The sequence below is a fragment of the Peromyscus californicus genome, unplaced genomic scaffold, assembly GCF_007827085.1.
Source record: "Peromyscus californicus insignis strain IS unplaced genomic scaffold, ASM782708v3 Scaffold_5__1_contigs__length_169319896, whole genome shotgun sequence".
Taxonomy (NCBI): domain Eukaryota; kingdom Metazoa; phylum Chordata; class Mammalia; order Rodentia; family Cricetidae; genus Peromyscus; species Peromyscus californicus.
Genome location: NW_026294573.1, coordinates 22,718,209 through 22,746,002, shown reverse-complemented (window position 1 = coordinate 22,746,002; position 27,794 = coordinate 22,718,209). Strand labels below are relative to the sequence as shown.

The following is a 27,794-nucleotide window of genomic DNA, read 5'->3' as shown; positions in this document are numbered from 1 at the left end:
CGCCGCCGCCGCCGCCGCCGCCGCCGCGCTTTTCCTTCGCCGGCCGCCGCCTGAGGGGGGCCGGGGCCAGCCGCCGCCGCCGCCGGGATGCCGCGGGTGTACATCGGCCGCCTGAGCTACCAGGCCCGGGAGCGCGATGTGGAGCGCTTCTTTAAGGGCTACGGGAAGATCCTGGAGGTGGATCTGAAGAACGGGTGAGGAGGGCGGCGGAGGGGCCGGCCGGGGGGCTGACAGGGCCGCGGCGGTGGCTGGGAGGCCGCGGGGACGCGAGCGCGGCGCTCTGCGGGCGCTAAGCCGCCGCCGCCGGCCTCCTCTGCTCCGCCATGGCGGCGGCGCTTCGGGGGCGCGGGTAGGCCCGGCTCCCACTGCGCCTGCGCGGGCGGGGGTGGTGGCGGGATAATGGGGACGGCGGCCCGGGTTGGGCTGGGGCTCGGGGCGCCGGGGAGGCCTGGGTTTCTCTCGCTGGGCCGCGGGACCGAGGCCTGGTTCGTCTCCGGAGAGAGGCGGGCCTTTCCCGCTCTGGGGCTGCTGGGAGCAGACGAGGTTTCCGGCTCCCTTCTCCCTGGTCCCCAGCCTGACGGACCAGAGGGTTCCCGGCGCGTGTTTCTTGGGGACGGGAGCTCTGGCTTTTCTGTGTGCAACACTTTTTTTGGGCGGGAGACTCTAGTTTGAGGAGTGTAGTGACAGTTTCGAAAGTATCTTCTTGCCGCGCTGAAAGCCTTGCCCCGCTCCCTTTACGAGAGTAAGTTAAAGTCCTAGCTCGTTATCTTGGGGGAGTCCGTCCAGAGTTTCCATGTTGTGGTTTCGGTTCTCCAGCTTGCCAGAAAGTGACTGCTGTTGTAGGATTTGTTGAGTGGGTAGTGGCCACCCTGGCTAGGTCTGCGTCGACTCCTGGTGCAGGTGGAGACACATCTCGAAATTGCCTACTTAACAGCTTTCCCCGTACGGCCGGACTTGTATTCCTAATCTGCTTTGGCAAAACAGGGCTAGCAGAGGCTACCAGGTGCAGGGGAAACGGATGAGCTAGCTGTCAGGCCTGGAGAAGATACGAGCATATTTTGCTTGGGAGCTGAGAAATATTTGGTAGGTCTTGAAAGACGTTAAGCAGCGGGACGGCATTGGAGGCACTAAACCTTGGGTGTTTGAGGAGTTCTTGGTTTTGTTGTCTGTTGTTTGTTTTGTTTCTAAGACTCTGCCGTTGGTCCAATGAGACCAGTAGTAACTGACATTTGAGAAGAAATAAACCTTAGTATGTATGAGTTGCACATGAGCCAACACGTTCTCAGACTGTCGGGATTTCGAATTGATACTTAGAAGAATCTCCGTGCTGAGAAGACCACTTCGATGAAATGTTTAGCGTACTAGATTCGCATAAAGGGTTTAGACAGTTTCTCATTTTGTTAGTGACCTTACAGTTCTTAGAGAAAGTATTAGACAGCGTGAAAAGTTTGTTTTTTTGTGGTACTTACCTTATATGTGAGAGATTAACCCCCTCCTCTTCCCCCTACAGCCCAAGTAAGTTGACAGAATAACTTTGGTGGGGAAACATGGGTTTTGGAAGCCAGATCGGTAAGAGTCAAATCCTGGGTACTCAGTTTAAGTTTCTTTGAGCAAGTGACTTAGTTTCTCTGAACCTGTTTTCTCATTCACTTGGAAGAGGAAGATCAGGCAGAAGAATACTTTGGCTGTCCACTGTACTGAAGTCATCATTAGGAAGCATCTCAGCTCTTAAGTGTTTGATAACAGTATATTTGGTGATGGCTCTTTTCTTGGGGTGTGGATGAGAGTTGGAATAAGTCGATCAGATGTATTACTAAACCCCCCACAACAGGATGCACACATGTGCTCCTTGAGTCGAGGAAGGCGACAGAACTTATGTTCCTGACTAAACTGGTAACGATTGACGTGCATTTTGAATAAAGGAATGCTGGTTCTCAGTTAAAACTCAGACAAGTAAAATGTGGAATGGTTTACGAAAATTGATTGTCTTTTTTTAACTGTTTATTTTTATTTTATGTGCATTGATGTTTTGCCTGCATGTATGTCTGTGTGAAGGTGTCAGTTCCCCTGGAACTGGAGTTACAGAGAGTTGTGAGCAGCCATGTGGTTGTTGGGAATTGAACCCAGGTCCTCTGGAAGAGCAGCCAGTGCTCTTAACTGCTGAGCCATCTCTCCAGCCCAGAATAAATTTTTCTTAAAATGAGCTTTGAAGTCTGGATTTACTAGGGCTTGAAATGAAGAAAGAGAAGTGTCCAGAAACATGTTTTAATTCATGAAGAGGTGGTCCACTGAGGACCAATTGTAAGATATCTTCTAGCTTGGGTCAAACCTCATGAAGGATCTAGAAATTTAACACCAGACTGGAAACTACCATTAAGAGTTTTACAGCCGGGTGGTGGTGGCGCACGCCTTTAATCCCAGCACTCAGGAGGCAGAGGCAGGTGGATCTCTGTGAGTTCAAGGCCAGCCTTGTCTACAGAGTGAGATTCAGAACAGGCACCAAAACTACGCAGAGAAACCCTGCCTCGAGAAAACCAAAAAAGAGTTTTACACTGGGGGGCTGGAGTGGTGGCTCCATGGTTAGGAGCACTAGCTGTTTTCCCAGAGGGCCTGGATTCAATTCTCAGCATCTACATGGCACTCACAACTAGCAATCCAGTTCATGGGAACTTGACACCTTCTGGCCTCCTTGAGCACCAGGCAGGCATGTGGTGCACAGACATACATGCAGCAAACCATCTATACACATAAAAGTAAACTTAAAATAATAAATATAAAAGGTAAATTTAAAAAAAGTTTTTTTTAAAAGAGTTTTACACTAAATTTTAAATCCTGAATAGAAGCAATCCAGGGGAGTGCTAAGAGGACAGACACTCTCGGGACCCTCACTGCCTGAGTCTTTTAGAAACTCTGATTCTTAGATTGCCAAATGATGGATGATGTGCATGAAATCTATCATGATAGATCAAGGTTGGATTAAGGAATGGAAAGTATTTCTGAGATTTAAAGATAGGTGTGACAGGCATCTTAATTTCATACAATATGACATAGCATCATTCAGTAGCTGTGGGTGTAAGTTCATAGTCTTCATCCTGGGGTGATGGTGGACTTCCTTACAGGGAAGTAAGTGTCTGAATACTTCTGGATTGAAACTCTAGAACAGATTTTGAATTAATAGGGTTTTAAAGAATTGCTAGAGAGTTCACATTTGTTAAGGTGAGATATCTTGTAGGTGTTGGCAGATGGGTTGTGGATAAAGTTGAGAATTAATTAGGTCAGGGGTAACATACCTTATACTCGCAGAATAGAGTTTAAATCTCCAGGAAAGGATTTTGTGGCCTCTTGGAAGGAAGCACGCATACAAGCACTTCAGCTTTTCCCTGCTTGCCACTTTATTATGCCAGGCAACCTGCCTCTGGTTTAGAGAACTTGGAAACAGATGGTTCTTCCAGGGACTACAGGTGTGATGCAAATCTCTCTGGGGCCATATTGACCATACATTTCTACCTGCCTCATAGTCCACCTGGTGCCACAGTGGGCAAGAGTGGACCAGAGGGAATTCTGGGGGTTTCTCAAGGAAACAAAACCACTAGTGCTTTTTCCTGTCCCTTCAGCTTTATGGTGGCTTTTGTTGGCTTTGATTACATATAGAGTGTATAGTTTTTTTTTTTATTAATCACTTTGTTGTAAAATTTTCTCTCTTGCCACAAACATCTTAAAATTTCAGTCACAGATCTTTTAATTTTTTGAGTAAAACTTACTGCATCCTTAGGTGATTGATTTACTTGCTTAGGAGCTAGAAGAATAAGTTCCTAAATCCTCGAGGTTTTCTTTCTTTGACTAGCTAAAGTCACACGTTAAAGTATTCAAGGGAAAGTGAGCTGTAAATGCCAGAGCTTGTATTTGACGTGATAGTGAAATGGTAGATGGCTAGTGTTTCAATAGAAAACTTTAAATTGGAGGTTGATTTTTTGTTTCGTTTTGTTTTTCATTTCCAGTATTACTTGTTAGGTTTTGTCTTTACCTTTGTTTAAAACTAGAGTGGTATGAAGCTCATGGTCTGTGTGTTTTAAAACTCTTGCAGTGAGTTAGGTCCCTGTTGCGTTTCCCCATCGTAATCAACACTACTGGACCTTACTTGCTGAGAGGAATACCTGCCACCCTCAAAACGTACCCAGACATTTTCTCCGTGGACTGAAACCTTTTCAGGAGCTTGCTCTTTAGAGGGAGAATGAAGGAAGTCTAATTAAGCTAATGTTACAAGTTATGGGTTTCTGGTGAGTTGAGCCACTGCCAAATAGCAGGTGAATGCTTCACCGTTCAGTGATGACGCAAGGCTATGCTTTTCCCTTAACAAAGCCCCACTATGCCACTACCTTAAGATCCTCTTCCAGCCTTAAAAGTAGTGTGCCACTTGAACTGTGTCTCTTAAGCATTTGAATCTGGTTAGGAATTAATCATATTTTACTTTTTCTTCAAAATACAATATATTTCTCATTATGACAGTTTTACATGATTCACTTTTTTCTAACATAGAGGAAGGGGGACAAAATGTCATGCGGAGATGATCCTGTCTGCATTTGGGGCACGTGACCTTTTGTCACATCTACATCTTTCACACATACATTTTTTTCTTCCTTTCATTTTTGGTTTTTTTGAGACAGGGTCTCACTGTGTAGACCTGATTGGTGTCAAACTCAAAAAGAGATCTGCTACCATGCCCATCTACATATACATGCATATATATATATTTCTTTTCTCTCCCCCCCCTTTTTTTTCTTTCTTTTTTCAACCAACTTGGGATCATGTGACACATTATTGCCTGTTTGCCTAAAAGCCTGTCTGTGTGAATATTCTCTAACTCCAACAACCTGCCTTGTATGGTGTGTTGTATTATGCTAGGGATCCAGCCCCAGGCTCCATGCATCAGAGACAGGTCACTCTATAATGAGCCATACCTCCAACCCCTGCAATATGACTTTATAATGAAGCTATAGAATTGCTACAATATGAATTCTATTTAGGGTATATAATTAAAGTTAGGTTAGACATTTGGATTGTTTATTGGTTTTCACTATTTTATACATACGTGGCACTGGAAAATATGCTTTATGTAAAACTTTTTACACATTTTTAGGATTGGGGCATAAAAATATAAATGCATTTTTATGTTTTCTGGTGGCCCTTGATTTCCAAACCAATCCGTTTTGTTTTGTTTAATTTTATGTATACCAGTGTTTTCCCTACATATATGTCTGTATAGCGTGAGTGTCTGGTGCCAAAAAAGGCTGTCAGATCTCCTGGAAATGGTGTTACAGACAGTTGTGAGCCACCATATGTATGCTGGGAACGGAAGCTAGGTCCTCCAGGAAGACAGCCAAAATGTTAGTAACCACTGAACCATCTCGCCAGCCCCAAATATTTTTTACTTCCCTTGTTTAAGAACTCTTTGTTTTCTGAATTTTCAACTAAGCTGTATTATACTGTTTTGAGCATTGTGATTTTTTTTTTTTCATTTAGCCTACCAAGTTAAGAATTTTACAAAGTAACTTTTGACTTAGAGATTATGTGCAGCTTGTAGGTAATTCAGACAATGTAAAAACTAGAGAGGAAGCTGGGTGGTGGTGGCACACACCTTTAATCCCAGCACTCAGGAGGCAGATCTCTGTAAGTTCAAGAGATTTGTCTGGTCTACAAAGCAAGTTCCAGGACAGCCAGAGCTGTTACACAGAGAAACCCTGTCTCGAAAAACAAACCAAAAAAACAAACAAACAAAAAACAGAAAGGAGATGTTAAAGGTCTTTTGAGGCTTTCTGGTGATTTATTATGGTAATCCTAACATTTAGGGGGTGAGGCAAAATGATTGTGTGTTCAAGGCCAATCTGGACTACATATTGCAGCTAGACCCTGTCTCTTGTTGCCAAGGCTGGCCTTAAACCCACTATAATAGCCTTCTGATATCCCTGCCCTTTCCTTCCCAAGTGCTGGGATTCTGGATATGGGCCACCTTATCTGTTTGATGCCGGGGTCAAAATCAGAGTTTCATGAATGCTAAGCAAACACTCCCAGCTAGTACATCCCCATGTGCTGTGTGCCAATTTGTCTTTGTCTTGTGTAATTTTCTTGTTATATTGAAATCTTCACTGTTGGTTGCCTAAAATTTCTTGTCTAGCTGAGTTGTGCTTTGTTTAAGCTATTCCCCTAGGTTGTCCCCTAATTCTAGCTGTTATAAATAAACCTTTGTTGGATATCCTGCATGAAAACCTTTTTTTGGCATTTTGTCTTAAGACATATTTCATGGAATAAAATTCATTAGTCCCAGCGGAAATGAACACACAAAGGTCTTAATGCATTGTGGTGCAGACTTTTAATCCCAACAGGCAGAGGCAAGCAAATCTCTGTGAGTTCCAGGCCAGACAGGACAACATAGTAAGATTCTGCCTCAAAAACATAAAGAACCATACCAGTTACAAGAACACCAGCAGAAGCTAAGAATGCACACATGGCCACCTCACCCGCATTGAGTCATGGTACTGTTAACATCTTTGCTACTTGAAGCTGGATATGGTGGTGTCTACTGATAGATAGTCCCAGCTATAGTCAGGTGAAGGCCAGTCTGGGCAATGAAATGAGTCCTTGTCTCAGAAAGAAAGAAAAGGTGGGGGTGGGGGGGAGTAAATCCAGTCTCAAAAACAAAAAATCTAGCCAGGTGTGGTGGCATGCGCTTGTAATCCCAGCACTTGGGAGGTAGAAGCAGCAGAATCAGGAGTACAGCAAAGTGTCTGTGACTCCTCAGGGAGTTTGAGGGCAGCCCAGGCCTGTGAGACTCTATCCTTAAAAAAGGAAAGGACAGGACAGGACCCAGATGAAGTAATGTTCTGTCATTGTTTTGGTAGTCATGTAACTATTACAAATGCAGTCGATCTTCTTATGTTACTTCTTCCCCAAAACATGAGAGATTTAAACTCTTCTGAGAAATCAATATCAAGAAACAAGACTATACTTTAAATTATATCTAAACATTTCTAACATAAATTACCCTGGCTCCAGTTCTCTCTTCTTGGGTGCCAGACTCCTGGTTTGTGTTATGAATAAAAATTACATGTAATTATTTGGTCAAGACATTTTAAAATTCCAGTCTTCGTGTCTTATTCCTCTTTTTCTCATTAAGATGACAACACAGATGAGAGGGCTGTGAGAAGATCTCTTCTTAGAGCACATAATGTAGACTGGATAACATGTGTGGTTTGGGTTCTTGGAGTTTTGGGAATGCTTCCAGGTAACTTAAACAGAAAAAAGTGCTCCACGGATCTGAGAGAATATCGGGAATGGCAATTATCATGTGTGAGCTAACACTGAACTCTAAAAACAGTAGAAAACATTAACAGCTTGCATTTGTATGGTGTCACTCTCTTTTTAAATCCATTTATGGGGGTGGGGCATGCCGCAGCACGTGTGGAGATCACAGGAAGACTTTTGGGAGTCACTTCTCTCCTTCCACCTTGCCGTTTCCCAGGATTCAACTCAAGTTGTCAGGCTTGGTGGAAGACACCTTTGCCCACTGTCCCATCTCACCAGCTGTATAGTTTCTATTTCAACTGACTGTATCAAAGCACTTTGTAAACGAGTTGTATCCCTAGTTTGTGCTAATATGGAAAGTGAGGCATGTGATTGACAAACCAAAATTACAGAATGAATTTTTGAAAGCTCTGGAAACTGCAGGTCATTTTTTGTTCACATGCCAGCTATAGCATTGCTGTGACAGTCAGGCTGTCTGCTGTTGTTCCTTTCCTGCCTGAAGGGGCAGATCTGGGTTCCCTGTAGTCTTCTAGAGGCTTCTCCTAAACCACTGAACCTAAAGTGACACAGGCTGTGCTTACAATATTGGCCTTGGGTAGAGAATGGATGGGGAGTCCTAGGTTAACGCTCCTCAGGCTTCTCTGTCATGGCCACCTGGGCTAGGATGTGTCTGTGTCAGCACATAGTTCAGTGTTTTCCCTACAGCCTCTGATCTTAGAATAGCCTTCGAGTGAAGGGCCGGATTGTGCTCTGGATTTACATAGCCATATTTTAAAGCAAGGCCCTGGGTAACTTTTCTGGGCTGAGGTGAAAGTCCCAGGCTAGAGGTGATAGCTAATGCCAGGCATGAGAGCTAATGGTAGAGGAGCCCTCTAAGAACTAGAGAGAAGAGGGGACTGAGGAGAGCTTTGAAAGCAGCCTGGCCAGATGGTCAAGACTCGACAGGTATCATGTGGTCCAGTGAGGCAGTAGATCTAAAAGAACTTGAAATTTTTGTTTAAATAATAAAATGGCCAGTTTGGGGAAAATGTATCTCCAAGAAATAGCATTGGCATCTAACAATTGTAATGAAAAAGAATAGACAGCTACCCAGGGGCAGTTAAGATGGACTTGTAAACAGCCAAGGTGGTCCCAGAGGCGTAAGCTTTGCGAGCTTAACACCTTACAACCTGCTCCCTGTGTTGTTTAGAAGATGAACCGGCTTTGTGTGTGGTTTTAGTGTGGATTTGGATAGCACTGTTTGTTAAGTGTATCCTTGTGTTGAGTGGACATAATGGACATAAGTGGTGCATGTTATTTTGTGTCCCAAGAGATGTGTTCTAAACTGGTAATAATGAGGTCAGTAAACTTGCGTTTAGTTTGTGGTTTGAGCTTCATAAACTTTAGTGTGAGACTTTTTAAGTGTCAGAAAATTGAAAAAGAGACACGGGCGTAATTTTGGGCCCCCACTGCTTCATACTCCTTTAAGGAAAGTGGCTTTTTACTCTAAAACAACTATTTAGTAATGACAGAGAGGTTATGGTTAGTATAATTTGATCTACAAATTATTTATTTACAAATGTGTTGCTTTCTAGGCGTCCCATTCCTAGGCTAAGAATATGGTAAGGACCCAGGGAAGCAGTTTAGCACACTCAGGTCTTTTAACCGTGTTGCTTCAAGGGAGGTGGCACATGACTTTAATCCTGGCACTCAGGAGGCAGAGGCAGGTGGATCTCTGCATTCAAAGACAGCCTGAACTACAGCGTGAGTTCCAGGACAGCCAGGACTACACAATCCCTTGTACCATTGAGCCAAACCACCACCTGCCTGCTGCATTTATTTTTTAAACAGTTTAGGATGATGGAAGCAACTTGGCAGATAGGCCATCAGAACAATTACAAAGTAATACTTTAAAAATCTACTTACTCTGGAATAAGTTTTACTTAGTTTTTTATAATGTTTCTATTTTTCTCACCTCAGTATGTGAATATTCCTTGAAGTGGTCTGGTATCTGCACTGTGGCTTAAGACCCAAACTTGGGTTGGGGATTTAACTCAGTGGTGGAGTATTTGCCTAGCAAGCCTAAGTCCCTGAGTTCAGTCTCCAGCCAAAAATCAAAACAAACCCAGAGACTTGAATTTACCTCTTTCTTTGTCATTTTTTTTTTCATCAAATGGTTTACTCTATGTTAGTCATTTTTCATTGTTGTAATTACATACCCAAGCAAATGAACTTAAAAGAAGAAAGACATGTTTTAATTTGCCATTTTAGAAGTTTCAGTCCATGCTCAGCTGGTTCCTTGGCTATGGATGTTTGTTAAGGAGAATGTCTTGTCAGTTGGAACCTGTAGAGACTGCTCACCTTTGATTACCAAAAGGCAGAGAAACAAGGGAAAAAATCCTCCAAATACATACCCATGATCTATGTCCTCCAAAGTTTCCACTACTTCCTAATAATTCCATCAGATTATGACTTGGATTAATCCATTGATGAGGTCAGAGCCCTTCAAACTGATGAAATTCTTGTATAACTATTTTTATTTCCACTAATAACTTAGTAGAAAACATTTACAACTTAATAGAATTCACACACTCCAGTTACAGATTGGCATCTCTGCCTTTACTGTGCTCATAACAGCATGTAGGCATTTGTCCTCTCATGCCTGTGCTCCTGGAGCCCCTGTTTTTCCAGATGCTCTTGTTAAGGACTACTTTCTGTTGGTCTGAGAGGTGGCAGAACCTGATGGGGTGTACACTTTAGGTTAGGATCGGAGTTTGAAGAATCTCAGAATTTTGAGTAGCCTTGGCCAGACCCAGCAGCAGCTCCAGATCTTAATTGTCTGTCTAGGAGATGGCAATAGACCTCAAGAGTTGGGAAGACAGAGTAACACAATGAGTGCTTCCTGTAATGCTTGACACATTGCAAGTCATAGAAAAATAGGAGTTGGTTAATGAAAGGAATTTGAAGAACGAGTCCTAGTGGGGTAGACTAGCTTGGAATTAACATTAAATCAGGTCTTAGATGTTGTGTCATCCATTGCTGCTGACGTTGTTGTATTTGGAAGTCTGTAAACCTAGTATGTGACTTCTGGCCCATTTTTTTTCTCCTCATATTCATGCATAAATACAAATATTTTGGTCCCAATCACCATTCCTTTGCAAAACTAATTAAATGTATCCTTAAGAAATATCTTTGGTGATCACTCATGTCACCACAACTAGATCCAAATATCTTTAGCCTTATCTAATTTTTGCTGATCCTTAGAAGCAAAGACAGACTGCAGGGGTTGATGCGGGACCTCCAGAATGGAGATTGCACAGAATAATCTTATTTTTCCTCTATTCTTCTAGTCTGTTATGTTCTGAACCCACACATGTTTTCGGAAGGACCAGATGGCTGACACTGGCTAATGGGAACCAAAAGACAAGAGTGAAAGTAACCTGGTTGTCTCATGCCCCAGCTTAGAGTGCTTCACCCTACCCCAAGACCAATGTCCTTTTTCTCTGGAGACTTCACCCTGCTGTGCCAAAAAACTGCTACCACCTGGCTTATCTGAGGTTAGATTATGGTTAAGTCAAGCAGCAGTACTTACTGAATAGAAAAGATTCTCTTTGGGACTGTGGGGAACAAGAGAAGCCTTTCAAAGGCTTTGGGATCTGTGGCTTAAAGCTGGGATTCAAGAGACCTGGGCCTGGGTTCACCTCTAGCTCCACCACTTAAATGCTCCCTGACCATGAACAAGCTGCCTGGCCTCTCCATGCCTTAGTTATCTCATCATGAGTGAAAATAATAATTCACTCTTCGAATTTATTATGAATAACAAATGAAATATTACAGATAAAGTATTTCTTTACTATGAGCCAAGCACTATGCTAGATACCCAATAGGTGTTATTCTTTATTATGTGAAAGCCCTCATAGTTGATGATAAGTACAAACAAAAAGAAACAAGGCTTGAAAAGAAGAATATTGCCTTGTAAGACATAAAACTGATGGAAGCGCTAGAGAAATGGCTGGATGAGCATCAGGCACGCAAGGTTCTGAGGCTTCCTGAAGGAGGTGCTTCTCGGCCATAAGTAAGAATGTTGAAAGTATTCAGCTTGTATAGTCTAAGTGTTGAGAAGTACATAAAAATATTAGGAGGCATAGATTTCTAAGCAACAGAGTAATTTTGCTGCTGGCTTTCGCCACTACAACACAAGAGACAAGTTGCCTGAGTGTAAATAGCTGTAGTCTGGAATTGTGATCAGACAGAAACAGTCCCAAGGACCCAGCACAATGAGAAAACTAGCAAACTTGGCAGTAGACGCGGTGGAAGCAGAGGAGAATAGTCAGAAATGATTGCAAGGTTGTTGGGAGTGAGTCAGGTGATCAGGGGCTCTGGAAGAGAGAAATCATGAGGTAGGTTTTCTTCTTTGAAGGTGGGGAAAGATCAAGTGCAGACTGAGCTGTGCCAACCGTTTGCAGACCAGGAATCCACACTAGCTCTAATCAGAGAGCTCTTGGTGTGCGGGAACTGCCAGTTTGCCGACGTGAAAGAGCCCCAGGCTGGGTAATGGTGAGCCCTGAAGTCGCACCCCAGCTCTGCCACTGAGTGAGCACGGGTAAGTCTTCCACCTTCTTCGGTGGCCTTGATGGCCCTCCCTCCTCTGAGACTAAAGAAAGGGAGGGCAGAAAGCCAAGAGCAGCCTCCTTCCTGTCTCAGAATAGGAAAGGGTCTCAGAAACCTGCTCCTGGAGCAGCAGTTGCCACTGTGGGTTGTAAACTCCCTCAGTCACTGCGGAAGTCACCTCACACCCATGACCACTGATGCTAAGCAGTAAATATGACACTGGTTAATGTGCTGTGAGGGTCTGGCTGCTGGTGCCCTGGAATGCTGCAGACCTGTGGGATCAGGGCAGTTACACTGTTCTCATTCACACGCTTCTCCAAGTTGGCCTCACCTGAGCACGAGAGTTGGCTGTAGAACTGTCTTTGTTCTACGGGTTTCTGTGCACTTGATGCAGCTACCGAGAATTACTCTGTACTGTCCTGTCAATGTACCCTTTAAGCACCTCTTAAGACCCAAGTTGGCTGAAGCCTAGGATCAACTGAGTGCTTTGAAAGAAAGCTGTTTGATTCCTGTTCACTGAATACCATTTCTTTCAGGGCAGATTTAAGGGCTCTGCCCTCAAAATACAGTGCTACTGACTCTAGATTGAGGGTTCAAGCCACCCTGTGGGTTAACTTCAACAGATGAAAATTTTTCCTTGGCTACAGCAACATCCCTAATCCTGACCAGCCATGGAGAGGTTCGGTTCTTACAAGGAAAATGAGTGAATGTGGGAATGGCTCACCACATTGGGAAAGCAAAACTCACATCCTGCTGATGGTTGGCTGAGGACTGTCATGTCCACATACAAAGAAAAGCATGTGGCACAGTTTTAGGACAAAGGTGAGCAGAGATCCACTGTGGAAAGGGGAACATTTTCCTTACTGAGAGACCGCCCGAGGCATGCTCCTCGGTAAGCAGTGTTGGTGGGTGTCTGCAGTCGCATGGAGGCTTGCTTTCCCTGCTCCTTGTATCCACTCCCCAGCAGTACCCCCTAGTCACACCTGCTCAATTAGTCATGGAGTAGCTCATCTCCAGACCAGCCATGCTTATCATTTCTCCCCTAGGCCTGTTCTCCAGTCTCTGATGAGCGAGGGTGTTTGGAAGACACAACCCTAAACTATTCTGAGGAGGGTGAGATAAGTGGCATCCTCTTCAGTAGAACATAAAGGAAAATGCAAACCTGGTGGTGGTCAGGACCTTTGGTATTTAAAAATCCTGGGGTCAGAGAAAGCCTGTTTGGCAGCAGTGTGAACTTGGGTGATAACTCTTGCAAGAAATGTAATGAGCATTTCTAAAATGGACATCTTAAGAGACCTTGTATTGAAATCAATATGTCATTCCAGTTGTACTTTCTCAGTTTGACCAATAACCTGAGCAGTACATCAGCTGTGCATGAGGAAGACTAGAGCATTGCACAGGAGTAAGAATGGACCAAAATCTGAGCAGCCGTGGGTGCGACATGGCTTTGCTTTATGCTGTCCAGGTACCCCACTGGACTTGTTTCAGAGTCATAAAGCTCCACAAAGGAGAAAGGGTACCAGCTCTTCTCCCCTCCCCTCCCATTCTTTTGACTATTTGTCAGGATACACCCAGACCACAGGAAAACCCTTTGGGAAGAGGCAGTAGAGAAAGACTGAAGGAAGATTTTTGGTTAATTGAAGTGTTGTGTGTGTGTGATAGTGCTTACACATAGCATAAGGGCCAGCCTGAAAGACTGCCACCCTGGAGGAAGTTGAGGTGTAGGTTTTTAAGCAGTCTGCTAGATGGGGCCTGCACCTCAGTCCCTTCTCCCCAATTCCTCACACTCATCAGTCTAACACTAGTCTCTTTAACCATGCTCTTAATACAGCAGTGGCAGGTTAGAGTTAGAGAAATGTAGCTGTCCAAGTCGTGTTTGTGAGGCTCACAGCTCCCACAGGTGCTTTGTAATGTGATTAAAGTCACATATATGCCTCAGATCCCTCCCAACCTGCACAGGAAATTCCAAAGAAGAGTTTTCTTGTTGTTTTTTGGGTTTTTGAGAATTGTCATGTTACTTGCTGTAAAGTACAAAGCAAGTGGTGTTCAAGTTAATATTTAATTTTAGAAATACATTTATTAGCCGTGCAGTGGTGATAATGCCAGCACTCGGGAGGCAGAAGCAGGTGGATGTCTGAGTTCGAGGCCAACCTGGTCTACAGAATGACTTCCAGGACAGCTAAGGCTACACAGAGAAACCCTGTCTCAAAAAAACAAAACAAAATTAAAGAAGAGGGGTGCAGGTTGGTTTTTTAAAAATCTGATACTAGAAAGATTTGGTTTTCAAAGGTAGGAAAGTTCAGCTGAAGGACTGCTAAGGTATTTAAAACTAATTTGGGACCCACAGTTTTAAAAAATACCTTAGACAATAAAATGTTAAATTTATTCACTCATTAATCATACTCTTGGTGTTGAGACAAACCTTAGTTGTATGTAGTATATACTCTTATTTGACAATTAAGCACAAACAAGTAAAATCAATTTGCTGTGGAGTTCATTCTATACAGAACCGGGCCTGTAGCCAGACTGGGGCTTGCTGACCATCTTAATATAGTTGTGAGTCAGAGCTCTGCACACCAGCCCTGCTGAGTTTTTAATGAGAGTTCTTTAACTTTTCTGCCTCAGTTTCTCATTTGTGAAACAGGGCTTCTGGTACTGCTCTTGAGTGCTATGAATCAGGTCACATTGTTCAGAATAGTGCCCTTATTAGAATGACTAGTAGGTGACATTTTATTACTTACCCAGGCTGCTGCCTATTCAGGGGCCCATTCACTGGACCTGCCCACAGAAAGCAAAGATGAGTGAACATACATTTTAGTAGAAACACACTGACCTAGTGTTTGTTCTGTCCTCAGAACCAGAATTCCCCACCATTTCTGCTTTTTCTCTGGATTTTTTTTGTGATTTCAACTCCATCCAGTATGCCAGTGGCAGAGAGAAGTGACAATCTGATGTCTGATTCGCTCCAAAGAGATTTTTAAGCTTTTCACAGAGGAATCACCAAGTTTTCCTGTGAAATAAAATGCACCGAAGTCAACTATTTGAATAAGTACCCCCCCATACTAATTGACTCCCTGTGGAGTTTTTAGAAATAAATATTAGGAAAGATTACAGGGGCCATTTTCCTCTGGCATCATAAATTGTCCCTACATCCTGCTTCAACCTCAGTGGTAGAAACTGGTCTGTCTGAGCATTGATTTATGTTTAAATGACTGTGCCTCCCCTAAGTAGGTGTCACTGCTTTCCCTGAACAGTCACATGAGCTCTGCAGGTAAGCCAATGGGGTGGTCTCTGCGGAGAGCTGCATCACACAAGGGTCTAGGCTGAAGCCTCACTGAGCCCACAGCAGCTGGGCTCCTGGCTCATTTGCCCTGCAGAGCTTAGGGTCTTGGATTTTGTGATTCTGTGATTTGTAATTATAAACCTTAAGTGTTTGGGGAATTTTTTTTGATTTTCCTGTAATTTATTTGTTTAGTCTTTAGGAGTCGGTGCTGTTGTGACCTCACACTAAGTCATATCCGATCATTGACGGGTACTGAGCCATTGGGTACCGTTTAGAGAGAGAAAGCCATCTCATGCTCATGACAAGTGTTCTTGCCCATCCTTCTTACTTGGTGTCTGCTCCTCACCTGGTGCCAAGGGCAGTGATTAGCATGAGCAGAGGAGAGCAGAGCAGGTCCAGGACTGCTCTGCACAGTTACAGAAAGGACCATACTTTGTTCTTTTTGATATTTTATCATCTTTCTAAATAGATCCTAAACCAAGCCGAAGTAAAGTAGTGTTGGATTAGTTGGGTTTTTTTTGTTTGTTTGTTTGTTTTTTAATCTGCTTTTTGAAAAACTTTACCTTGCTAGGTATGGTGGCATATGCCTTTACATGGGAGGCAGAGGCAGGTGGATCTCTGAGTTCAAGGCCAGCTAGGGCTATAGTGAGACCTTGTCTCAAAGAAACAAATTATCACTGTTAAATAATCATTTCCCTGGTGACCCATTTTACCTAGGAAGAGGAAAGGCAGCTGCAACATAGTGTCTGTTAAGGGTTTTTAGTGACAGGCCATTTTGAACATGAGTGGTTAGGAAGGCTTTATTTTATTTGCCTTGACAAAGGCAACAGCATGCTTCCTTAAGACCATTCTTACTAATCTGCTCCTGATTCCAGCCTGTGGAAGCCTGTTTAAAGGACTCCACAGAGCTACATAGGCAGGTGTTCTGAAAACACTTCCTGTTAAGTAACTAGGTGTGTCTTACTTTGTTTCATTTTTTTTAATGGAGATTTTTTCTAAAAGTTTGAATGCCACTTAGACATTTTAGCATAAAGAACCCTCTAAAATAAAAGGGGGACCACCAAGATAGCGCAGTGGATCAAGGCACTTTCTGCCAAGGCTAACTACCTGAGTTCAATCCTTGGGACCCAAGTAGTGGAAGAAGAGAACCACTCCTCCCACAAGTTGTCCCCTGACCTCCTCCACACAAGAGCCATGATGCACACATTTAAAAAACTAACAAACTGTGATTTAAAAAATAACTCTCCAAAGCTTGACCTGGACCTTGTCACCTTGAGAGATTTGTTTGGAAAGAACTCTTTAGTAAAGGTGAATTTCAGCAATTTTGTATTCTCATTTGACATTTTAACTAGTACATTACAAACTCAAGAAACTAGACTAGGTCTACACAGTGATACACACCTGTAATCCCCACAGAGGGGGCGCTGAGTTCAGGGCCAGCCAGGGTTCCACAGTGAAGCCCTGCCTCCCCCCCACAGAAAAAAAAACCCTGAGATTTTTGTTGTTCCAGGCAAGTCTTGTGGCCTGTGTCCAGTGTCACTGTGTTTAAAGAGGAACACCGTTTGCACTGTATGCATGGCTCGCAAGAGTCTGAAGAACTGGCTTGTGACTCCTTTGTGACTGGGCAGGATCCGAAGGGTGACTTTGGTTTTTAGATACAGACTGTTCACAAAGCAGGCCTTCCATAGACCAAACGAAGTCTTCGTTCGAGGGAGTTTAACCTTCTTATAAGTATTTTTAAGACTCTGTACTTTACTTAACAGACTGTAGTCTATAGCAGGCATTAAAAGGATTTGTGGGGGGGCGGTTTCCCCTATCTGTATTAAAGCACTGTGACTCTTGTTTGAAAGTACCTAGTAATACAGTGTACAGACACTTGTACAATTGTACGTAGACCACTCTAGCCTATCTCCAGACACCGTGGAAATGAACTTGGACTCCCACAGGGAAGTAAGCAGCTCCAGATGTTTTTCTCCAGTAATTTCTAGAATAGTTCATTTGTGACTGATTTGTTTAGGTAGAAAAACAGGAACTTTCAAAAAAATAACAAAAGACTTGACACAAGAGACTTCAGATGCTGTGACTTTTACCCGCTTTACTTTGAACATGACTTAACAGTTAATAAAACAGCGCATCAGTGGAGGCCCAGCCGTACCTAAGGTACACTTGTAAAACTGCAAGAGGGTGAGTTTTCATGTGGGGTTTAAAATATCACAGATCAAGTCCTGTGAAGTTCAGAGTTTTGATTTCTTAAACCAAGCAGCCCTTGAAAGTATTTGCTGCTGCTTCCTGCTAGACTTTACGTAGCCTTCTGGCTCTTGAAGTTGCCTGTCAGCACCAGACAAGGTGGTTTTGGCTACAAAAAAGAGAAACTTGGCCCTTAGTTTGCAACCCCCAGCCTGTGCTAAGCATGAACCTCATTGATTTCTGACATGTTAGTGAAATTGGCCGCCAGTGGTGCTAACCAGATCTTGTTTGCTCTCTTGTAGGTATGGTTTTGTGGAGTTTGATGATCTGCGTGATGCAGATGATGCTGTGTATGAACTGAATGGCAAAGACCTCTGTGGTGAGCGAGTCATTGTTGAGCATGCCCGAGGCCCACGTCGGGATGGCAGTTACGGTTCTGGCCGCAGTAAGCATTTGAAGGACATATTTGTATCTTTTAAAATACAGAATTGCAAATGAAAATTTTGATTCTCAATGGCATGAATTTGTTTTAATACTTTATAATGTTTGAATGTTTTCCTCTGTAATGCAATTAATTGTCTGACATATATTTAACAAAGATCTCAATTTTAATTAAAAGAATCCCTTGAGGTTAATTAAGATGACCTCCTCTTCCATTTGCTGACCTTGGTTACCTTTCCCTGAGTGGCCCTTGGCTGACCAAAAATAGGAATCCAGTCGTACTCAATTAGACCTGGGTGGTGAGGATCCTTTAGATACAGATGAGATTGGTTTCTTTTTTTTTTTCCCTGTGAAATATTCACAAAAAATATAGTCACCATGGGTAATAATAGTAACTGATTTAATAATTTGCTTTTTCTAAATTGTTCGTATCTGTTAATTTATACATGCAAGTTTTAAAATATAAGTATTAATTGGTGAATATGTGGGCCTATAACATACTAAATTTTTCATGTTTAAACTCTAGAAACAGGTGAGGCTAAAGTTAAAATATGCATGCTCTTGTTTGGAGGGCGGCATTAAGTTAGCTATTGAAGAGTGTGTGCTGTGTCATCTTTCTACACTTTAGTAATCTTGTCTTTCTGAACTTTCTAAAGGTGGATATGGTTATCGAAGAAGTGGTCGAGATAAATATGGTCCTCCTACTCGCACAGAGTACAGACTTATTGTGGAGAATTTGTCAAGTCGGTGCAGCTGGCAAGACCTAAAGGTTTGGGCCTCATTAATTTCCTCAGCTAAGGTTGGGCTTGGGTAAGAGTAGGAAACAAGAGCCGGGCGGTGGTGGCGCACGCCTTTAATCCCAGCACTCGGGAGGCAGAGCCAGGCGGATCTCTGTGAGTTCGAGGCCAGCCTGGGCTACCAAGTGAGTTCCAGGAAAAGGCGCAAAGCTACACAGAGAAACCCTGTCTCGAAAAACCAAAAAAAAAAAAAAAAAAAAGAGTAGGAAACAAGTCATTTATGCAGGCCTGGGCATTCACAGTGTAATGGGTTACATACTTAGAAACCACCAGAGCATTGGGCAGTTCTGCAGATAAAGGTCCTATAGGAGTGCAAAAGGCATCTAAACACCACTCCTGCTTTACATAAGAGGAGGCTAACTGCTCCAACGAATCATTTGTGTTACGTGGAGTCTTTCATTGCAGACAGTGTTCTAGGGAGGGAATGGAGTGGGGTTGCATAGAAAAAACTAAAACAACCCATGTTTCTATAAACCTGGCCGGAGCATTGCAAACCGTCAGCTTCCAGTGTGGGCCGGCACAGTGAAGCTGTTCAGCCTGTGTTCTTTATAAGATTTGTTTCTCGGTCAGGTATGGTGGTATGTATGGATAAGCGGTCAAGACAGGAACATCCGTGAATCTGAGGCCAGCTAGGGCTACATAGTGAGTTCCAGAAGTGAAACCTTATCTCAGAAAGGGTGTGGGGGTCAAGAAATACTTATTGTGGGCTGGGCAAGGTGTCGTCTATGTCTTTAATCCCAGCATTTGGGAGGCAGAGGCAGGCAGAGCTCTTAAAAGTTAAGGCCAGCTGGGACTACATAGACCTTCCTCAAAAAAAGGAAGGAAAGAAACATTTAGTCTGAAAGGGTTTGGGCATCAAAAATTAAGACCCAGGGTTAGGGGCACTGGAGAGAACCATTAAGAGCACTGGTTGCTCTTCCGAAAGATCCAGGTTCAATTCCCAGCACCCACATGGCAGTTCACAAGTGTCTAACTCCTGTTCCAGGGAATCCTACAACCTCACACACATATACATAGGCAAAACACCAATGCACAAAAAAAAAAAATTAATTTAAAAAAAAAAACTTAAAAGGCCCAGGGTTGGCTTGGGATATAGCATGGTGATAGGCACTTACCTGGCTGGCACATAACACTGGGCCGAAGCTCAGCACCACAAGAATGAGAAGTTAAGTTCTTATGCTGCTGTGGCTGTCCAGGTTCCCCGAGTTAGCTTCTTGAGAACAGTGTTGGTTTTCAGTCTTGGTAGGGCAGGAAACGTGCTGAGTAGTGTCTTATTTAACCTGATGGTCTTAGAACAAATGAAAGGGGTGTTCTGTTTCTTACTTTTTTTTTTTTTTTTTTTTTAACCAAAATGAGTTGAGAAAAGAGTAACTAGGAATTAGGAATTCTTTACATTCTTGTTATCTTTAGGTTTTTGAGACAGGGTTTCTCTGTGTAAACCCTGGCTCTCCTAGAACTTACTCATTAGACCAATCTGGCCTCCTCTGCCCCTGAGTGCTGGAACTAAAGGTATGTGCTGCCATTGCCCAGCCAAAACGGAGTTTTAATGTAATTTTATTTAACATAAATTTCTTTTTTGGTTTTTTTGAGACAGGGTTTCTCTGAGTAGCCCTAACTGTCCTGGAACTCACTCTGTAGACAAGGCTGACCTCTAACACACAGAGATCCATCTGCCTCTGTCTCCCAAGTGCTAGGATTAAAGGTGTGTGCCACACCACCGCCCAGCTCATAAATTTCTTTTGTACTAAAAATTGAACCTTGCACATGCTGAGCAAGTGCTATACCACTGAGCCATATGCCCAGCCTTCTCTCCCTTTTTGTGCAGGGGGAAAGGGGAGTATGTTGACAGAGTCTCACTGTGTAGACCAGGCTGGCTTTGAACTCATCTAGAGACCATCTGCCTCCTGAGTGCTGGGATTAAAGGTAGGCATAACTTTGCCTTTTTTGAAGTTAATTTTCACTAAATTGCCTAGGCTGGCCTTGAATTCACTCTTTAGTTTATGCAGGCCTTGGACTTAACCCTCCTGAATAGTTAAAATCACAGGCCTATATCACCAGGCTCAGCTTTTAAGGTTACTACTAATTTCTATTCAGAGTTATTAAAACAAATTTTTAAAGTCTAAAGGGTCCTAGGTGTAGAAAATATTGGCTATTAATAAGGAAATGAAAACACTAAACAAATTAAAGGTATCTTATTCTTTAAAATCTATAATTTTGGGCTAGAGCTGTAGCTCAGCAGTTAAGAGCAGTGGCTACTCTTCCAGAGGACTCAAGTTCAATTCCCAGTACCATGTAGTAGCTCACAACTGTCTGTAGCTCCCCCAGGGAATCCAGTGCCCACTTTTGGCCTCCTTGGACACCAGTCATGCACATGGTGCACGGACATACATGCAGGCCAAACACCCATACACATAAGTAAAAATAAATAAACCTTTTTGTTTTCAAGACAGGGGTTTTTTATTTATAACCTGGGCTGTGTTAAGTTCCATAAATTTATATCACATTATATAAATTGAGTTAGAAATGTTTAGCATATTGTTGCCATGGAGATTTGGCAGTTTCACCCATATAGTGGAGTAGGATTAAGAATTTGGAAGCCAGGCAGTGGTGGCGCACACCTTTAATCCCAGCACTCCGGAAGCAGAAGCAAGTTGATCTCTGTGAGTTGGAGGCCAGCCTGGTCTACAGAGTGAGTTTTAGGACTGCAAGGGCTATGCAGAGAAACCCTGTCCCCCAAAAAAAAGAAAGAAAGAAAAGAAAAATAGTTCCAGAGGCAATTCCATAGTTTGCCTGTGTAGCCTGGCTGTCCTGGAACTCACTCTGTAGACCAGGCCGGCCTTCAACTCCTCTGCCTCCCCAAGTGCAGGGATTAAAGGGATGCGACACCACACCTGGCTAAGAGTAACAGGGTTTACTCACAGCCATGATATGTCTCTATTAACCCTCCCCAACTTTGCTTCATAAAAAAACAATTCAAGCCGGGTTGTAGTGGCACACACCTTTAATCCCAGTGTTCTGGAGGCAGAGGCAGGTGGATGTTTTTGCATTCAAGGCCAGCCTGGTCTGCAGAGCGAGTTCCAGGACAGGTTCCAAAGCTACACAGAGAAACCCTGTCTCAAAAAACAAACAATTCCATACTGGATTCTTACTGCTCTGTTTCCTTATGAATACCTCACTGACCTTGAGCAGTTAAACAACTTTGTTGAAATTTACTGTCCATATCTGTTCTATCTGCCTGTGTGGTCATAATTAGGAGTAAGCACTTTAAACACAATTAAACATTGGCTGTGGAGCTGCTGCTAGGAGCCATCTATTAGCCTGAAGAGGGGGCTCAGCAGTTAAGAATACTTGCTGCTCCTTAGAGGAGCTGGATTTGCACCCACATGGTGACTCAAAGTAGTCAGCCGGACATGGTATTAATCCCAGCACTCAGGTAGATCTCTGAGTTTGTAACTGGATCCAGGAGACCCAACACACTCTTCTGTCCTCTCTGAGAGCACCAGGCACACATGTGGTACAAACATACATGTACGCAAATACTCATACACATAAATTAAAAAATAGTAGCACTAACCCAGCCTTTCACCAATATCTTCACCCTCATTCTGTCAAGGTAATCCCATTTTGGTCTAACCATGACTAATGACCACATTCACTTAATCATGTCCTAGTTTGGATGGCTCCCAGCCCTTTATCCAGAACCCGTACTTCTGCAAATAAGTCAAATAAATTCTGTGCAGTCATTCTTGATTGGATTATGAATAAAGGTCGAAATCTAGGTGTAACCTCCACTCTTGACAATTGAGAAACCTTCAGAAATGTGCAGGGGTGGTGACCAGGAAGAGGATGTACATTAAGACACTGACAGACATGGCATAAAATGGCAGTGTTTACAAACTTGGTCAGGACAGAACTCAACAAAATGAACACAGACCACAAATGTCTATCAAGTGTGTTACATACTGACACTGGGATTTAGCTGAGGCCCTACTTCTTCAATTCTACTCAGAGTCAGCCCTCTCAATCCCTTCCTCTACTCCTTGGTTCACACGTCAGCTCTGGCTCTGGTCTCTGACTGGACCACACTGACTCCTGAGAGACAGTGAGGCCCGAAGCCTGTGGCCGTAAAGGATCATGGGTTATTCTACTGCCATGCCACTTGCGCCATTGCTGCGGCTGGTGTATGTACTTCAACTTGTATCTTTTCTTTAGGATTACATGCGTCAGGCAGGAGAAGTGACGTATGCAGATGCTCACAAGGGACGGAAAAATGAAGGGGTGATTGAATTTGTGTCTTACTCTGATATGAAAAGAGCTTTGGAAAAGTTGGATGGAACTGAAGTCAACGGCAGAAAAATCAGATTAGTTGAAGACAAGCCAGGTTCTAGACGGCGCCGGTCTTACTCCAGGAGCCGGAGTCACTCAAGGTACTGTTGACATTGTGAGTGGGCACTCTATAGTCATTCACCAGCTTACATGGACAGTGCACTCCTCTCCTTTCGGGTTCTCAGAGCTTATTCTATGTGGGTCAGTAACTCAGGACTTTGAACTGAACATTTATTTGTGAAACTCTGGAACTCTTACATCACAAATGCAAACAGAAGTAAAGTCCTCTTTCGGAGGCAGGAATCAAGGCTCTCACCTTTCTTCTGGAGAGCTGAGTCATAGCCTGGGCTAGAAGCAGTGTGGCCATGGTGCCTGTGCTTTCTCTTCCTGATGAACAAGGCTCAAGAGTGGAGATCACCGGCCAGACCTGACCCACCTCCACTGGAGAAAACAGGCAGTGACCCAGCACAGCTAACCCAGGGTCAGTAAGGACCCTTGTGGAGACAGAGTTCACAGGGTACACAGGGCTGTCTCTCTAGCAGGTGAAGACCTGGGTGAGGGTAACTCTCCCGGAGTAGAGAGCTACAACTTTTCATACATTTGTGTTGAAGTGAGGCTGTCTCATGAATTTTCCCACAATTTAGATTTCCTGTGAACTCAAGGCTAGGGCTTGCAACGTTAAAGACGGGGCTCATTTCAGCAAGGCTATGGCCTTAGTAGTGCTCTGTGCCTAATTCCTCTCATACCGTAAGTAGCAGCTGTGTTTACTGAGTAATGTCTAGAAACAAATGGTGTCTCTGGATGAATTCTTTCTGGTGGGCGGGGTCCACTGAGGTCGTGATTCTAGTGCTCAGGTTGATTCTGTCAGCTGTCACCAGAGCCCTGTGTCTTCAGTCTCTGTTTGCTTTCCATCCGAATGCACTTTACTGCTTCCCCATACCTTTCCTCATGGTCGTTTCCAGACCTCAACGTTGAAAGACCAGTTTGCGCTGGGCGGTGGTGGCGCACGCCTTTAATCCCAGCACTCGGGAGGCAGAGCCAGGCGGATCTCTGAGTTCGAGGCCAGCCTGGTCTACAGAGCGAGATCCAGGAAAGGCGCAAAGCTACACAGAGAAACCCTGTCTCGAAAAACCAAAAAAAAAGAAAGACCAGTTTGAATGTGTTTGCAGTATCCTGCCTTGTTTTCTTTCCTTCCTTTGTAATCATTACAGACTGTTATGGTTATGCTGTGTTTAAAAGTTAATCGTAAGTTACAGCACTTACCTAAATGTCCCCAAGAACACAGACAATACATACTGTGTCTTTACCAAATATCAAAGCCATATTCATATTTACCTGGTTGCTGCATGGATGTCTTTATGCTGGAGTGTTTCCTGGCCAGGGTCCAGCTCAGTCATGTAACAGAAGTTGTTAAGTCTCTTTAACCTGGATCATTCCCACCTCTTGTCATGGACTCCAGCACTGGGATTACAGGCATGCACACTGTGCCCAACTGTTGTGTGGAGCAGATGGTTTTTGATTGAAGAAATGTCTTGGTTGACTCTAGACAGCCTCCTTTTTATAGAATTAAAATTCTTTGTGTATGGGTATTTTGCCTACATGTATGTCTGTATTGTGTGCACCTGGTATCTGTCAAGGCCAGAAGAGGCATCATGAGTCCTGGGATTGGAATTATAGACCACCATTGTGAGCTGCCATGTGGATGCTGGGTGTCAAACCTGGTTCCTCTGCAAAATATGCCAGTGGTCTTAACTGCTGAACCAGCTCTTCAGCCCCTCTAGACAGCCTTTTATTGGCAATCTTTGTTTGTTTTATGTGTATGAGTATTTTGCTTTGCATGTATATCTGTGTACCATGCCCATGTTTTGTATCTGCTGAGGTCAGAGGAGGAGGGTATTAGATTCCCTGGAACTGAAGTCACAGATGGTTGTGAGTCACCATGTGGGTGCTGGGAATTGAACCCAGGTCCTCTGCAAGAGCAAGTGCTCTTAAACACTGAGCCAGCTCTTCAGCCCCTTGTTGGTAATTTTAAATTTTCTTTTTCTAACTTGTGTGGTGGTACACACCTTTAATCCCAGATCTCAAGAGGTAAGGCAGGTGGGTTTCTGTGAGTTCAAGGCCAGGTCTACCTAGCAAGTTCCAGACCAGCCAAGGTTAATGAGGCCTTGTCTCAAAAAAGTTCATTTTTTCTTTCCACAGGTCTCGCTCTCGAAGCAGACATTCCCGGAAGAGCAGAAGCCGAAGCGGCAGCAGCAAAAGCAGCCATTCAAAGAGCCGATCCCGATCCAGGTAGGCCTGCAGCTTCCCTTGTCCTGGCCCGCTTCCACGCAGTAGGTCGAGCCCCGGGTGCCCAGTGCTCTCTCCACTCCCTGACTTGCAGGGGGTCTAGTTAGCTGTTCTCACCCAGCACTGTGTCTTCCAGGTCAGGTTCCCACTCCCGCAGTAAGAGCCGCAGCCGCAGCCAGAGCCGCAGCCGCGGGAAGAAGGAGAAAAGCCGGAGCCCTAGCAAAGACAACAAGAGCCGCAGCCGCAGCCGCAGCCCGGACAAGAGCCGCAGCAAGAGTAAAGACCATGCCGAAGACAAGCTCCAGAATAACGACAGCGCTGGCAAAGCCAAGAGCCGCAGCCCCAGCCGCCACGACAGTAAAAGTCGGAGCCGGAGCAAGGAGAGGAGAGCAGAGGAGGAGAAGCGAAGGAGTGTGAGCAGGAGTCACAGCCAGGAGAAGAGACGCAGCCAGGAGAAGAGCCTTCTTAAGAGCCGCAGCCGAAGCCGGAGCAAAGGGGGCAGCCGCAGCCGCAGCCGCAGCAAAAGCAAGGATAAGCGGAAGGGCAGGAAGAGAAGCAGGGAAGAAAGCCGCAGCCGCAGCCGCAGCAAGAGTGAGCGCAGCCGCAAGCATGGCAGTAAGCGTGACAGCAAGGTCAGCAGCAGCAAGAAGAAGAAGGAGGACACCGACCGCTCCAGGTCACCATCCCGCTCGGTGTCCAAGGAGCGGGAACATGCCAAGGCAGAGTCTGGCCAGAGGGAAGGCCGGTCTGAGGGCGAAGGTGCAGGCCCCAATCCAGAGCCCCGAGCCAGGTCAAGATCCACTTCCAAATCCAAACCTAGTCTCCCCGCAAAGTCGCGCTCCAGGTCAAAGTCAGCTTCCAAAACGCGCTCTCGGTCCAAGTCTCCATCCAGGTCTGCTTCCAGGTCGCCCTCCCGCTCTAGATCCAGGTCCCACTCAAGGTCCTAACTGGCTCTGCCACGCTGGAACTGCCGAGAAGTCTTTTGTACATGTTGGTAGCCGTAGCACAAGAGTGAAGTAGAACACCCTCACTGCTGTACATTTAACTCCCCGAATGGTGTGTCTCCAATTGTTCAATCTCAGTGCTTCCTCGGTACCGCCTCCTGGCGCCAGGTCTCCCGCTCCACTGAAAAGCAGCTCCTCAAACCTCCCTTTACTCACAGTAGGACATCCAAACGCCTTGGCTCTCAGGCCTGGCCATGGCTAAAGGGAGCTCGGCACCGGACGGCTTCTCGGGCTGGAATGATGGCATAGGTAGGTGTGGTGAGTTCAGCCGTTTGCCCTTGAATCGATGCCCTTTGATGTATGCCACGTAGTGAAAGTGCAAGTCTTCAGTTTCCCGCCACTTTGGTTACTATTTCTGGACTTACCAACGTTGTGAATAGCACAGTCACGAGAAATTGATACCTGCATAGCCCATAGGAAGTAAACTGTAGAGTCCATATTCTGGTATTGTGATTATATTGTTTTATATTACAAAAGAAAAGAATTTTTTTTAATTTTATTTTTCCCCGTCTTGCAAAGTATAGTGACCCCTGTTTCCATTAAATTTGAATAAAGACTATTTTTGCTTGACAAAATTTCATCGTGCTTGAATCTAAATGGCATTTTCTGATGTCTCATCTGTCCTGCTTTTTTTCCTGTGGTGGGGAAGCAGGACTTCCCAAACGAGTTTGTCACCCAGCAGAGTGAAGGCAAGTCCCCAGAATTTGTGGTTCTAGGGGTCTCTTGAGAAGCTTGTGGTCCATCTGAGGAGAAATGAGGCCATTTGGAAGGAAACAGCATCACCAGTGAGTTCTTCACGAACAAATTCCGTGCTTGTCATGAGTTCACCCCATCATGATCCTGTATCACTGTCAAATCTGAACTGAAAACCAGGGGCAAGCTGCTGGGTGACCTTGTCCCAGTCACTCCTGCACTAACTGCTCCTTAGCTCAGGAGGTGCCCCAGACAACGGCTCCAGTCTGCTTGAGGGGCAGCGCAGCAAGGATGACACCAGGCACCTTAGTACATGGGGCAAGCTGGGAGGACAGAGCGCTGTACAGGAATCTGTTGGGATCTGTCCCTAGAGTTCAGGCTGATCATAGACCTGCAGGGTCTGGAACTACAAAATGAGACTGTTCCCTTTCCTTCCCAGAGTTTCTGCCTGTCTGTGAATGGCTAACACTGAGAGCGAGCGTGCATTCGGGGAAGGCAGCACCGGGGCTTAGGATTGAAGACATGGTGTCACGAGGTCCACAGGTGGAAAGAATAAGTGAGCACAGTCGCCCAGGTTGTTTTTGAATAACGGGTAGGCAAGCCTGGCAATGATGCCCAGATGAAGGTATGGAAAGAGTCTTTAGTGCCGGGGAAGCCAGCCGCTGTGCTGGAGGCCTGCAGGCAACGCCTCTCGGCGTAAAAGACCAGATACATGGAGCAGGGGCGGGGGGGGGGGGGGGGGGGGTGGATGACGGGAGAGGGCATAAGAAAGACCAGTGAGACATGGCCGGCGGCCTGGGGAGGCGTTCAGGTGGCTGGTGGTGGTGAAGCCACCCTGAGCTGGGGAAGACGGGGTGACTGGCTCAGCTTGGACCATGGGATCCAAGA

The 27,794-nt window shown here is 44.7% G+C and overlaps 1 protein-coding gene across 1 annotated transcript; it reads left to right on the top strand.

Moving 5' to 3' along the window:
• On the top strand, positions 1-26,793 carry Srsf4 (serine and arginine rich splicing factor 4). Its single transcript, XM_052715586.1, has 6 exons — positions 1-194; positions 17,662-17,804; positions 18,457-18,569; positions 22,810-23,024; positions 25,123-25,212; positions 25,346-26,793. The coding sequence occupies exons 1-6, from the start codon at positions 88-90 to the stop codon at positions 26,154-26,156; spliced, it is 1,479 nt and encodes a 492-aa protein (XP_052571546.1). The 5' UTR covers positions 1-87; the 3' UTR covers positions 26,157-26,793.
• Positions 26,794-27,794: the final 1,001 nt, after the last annotated feature.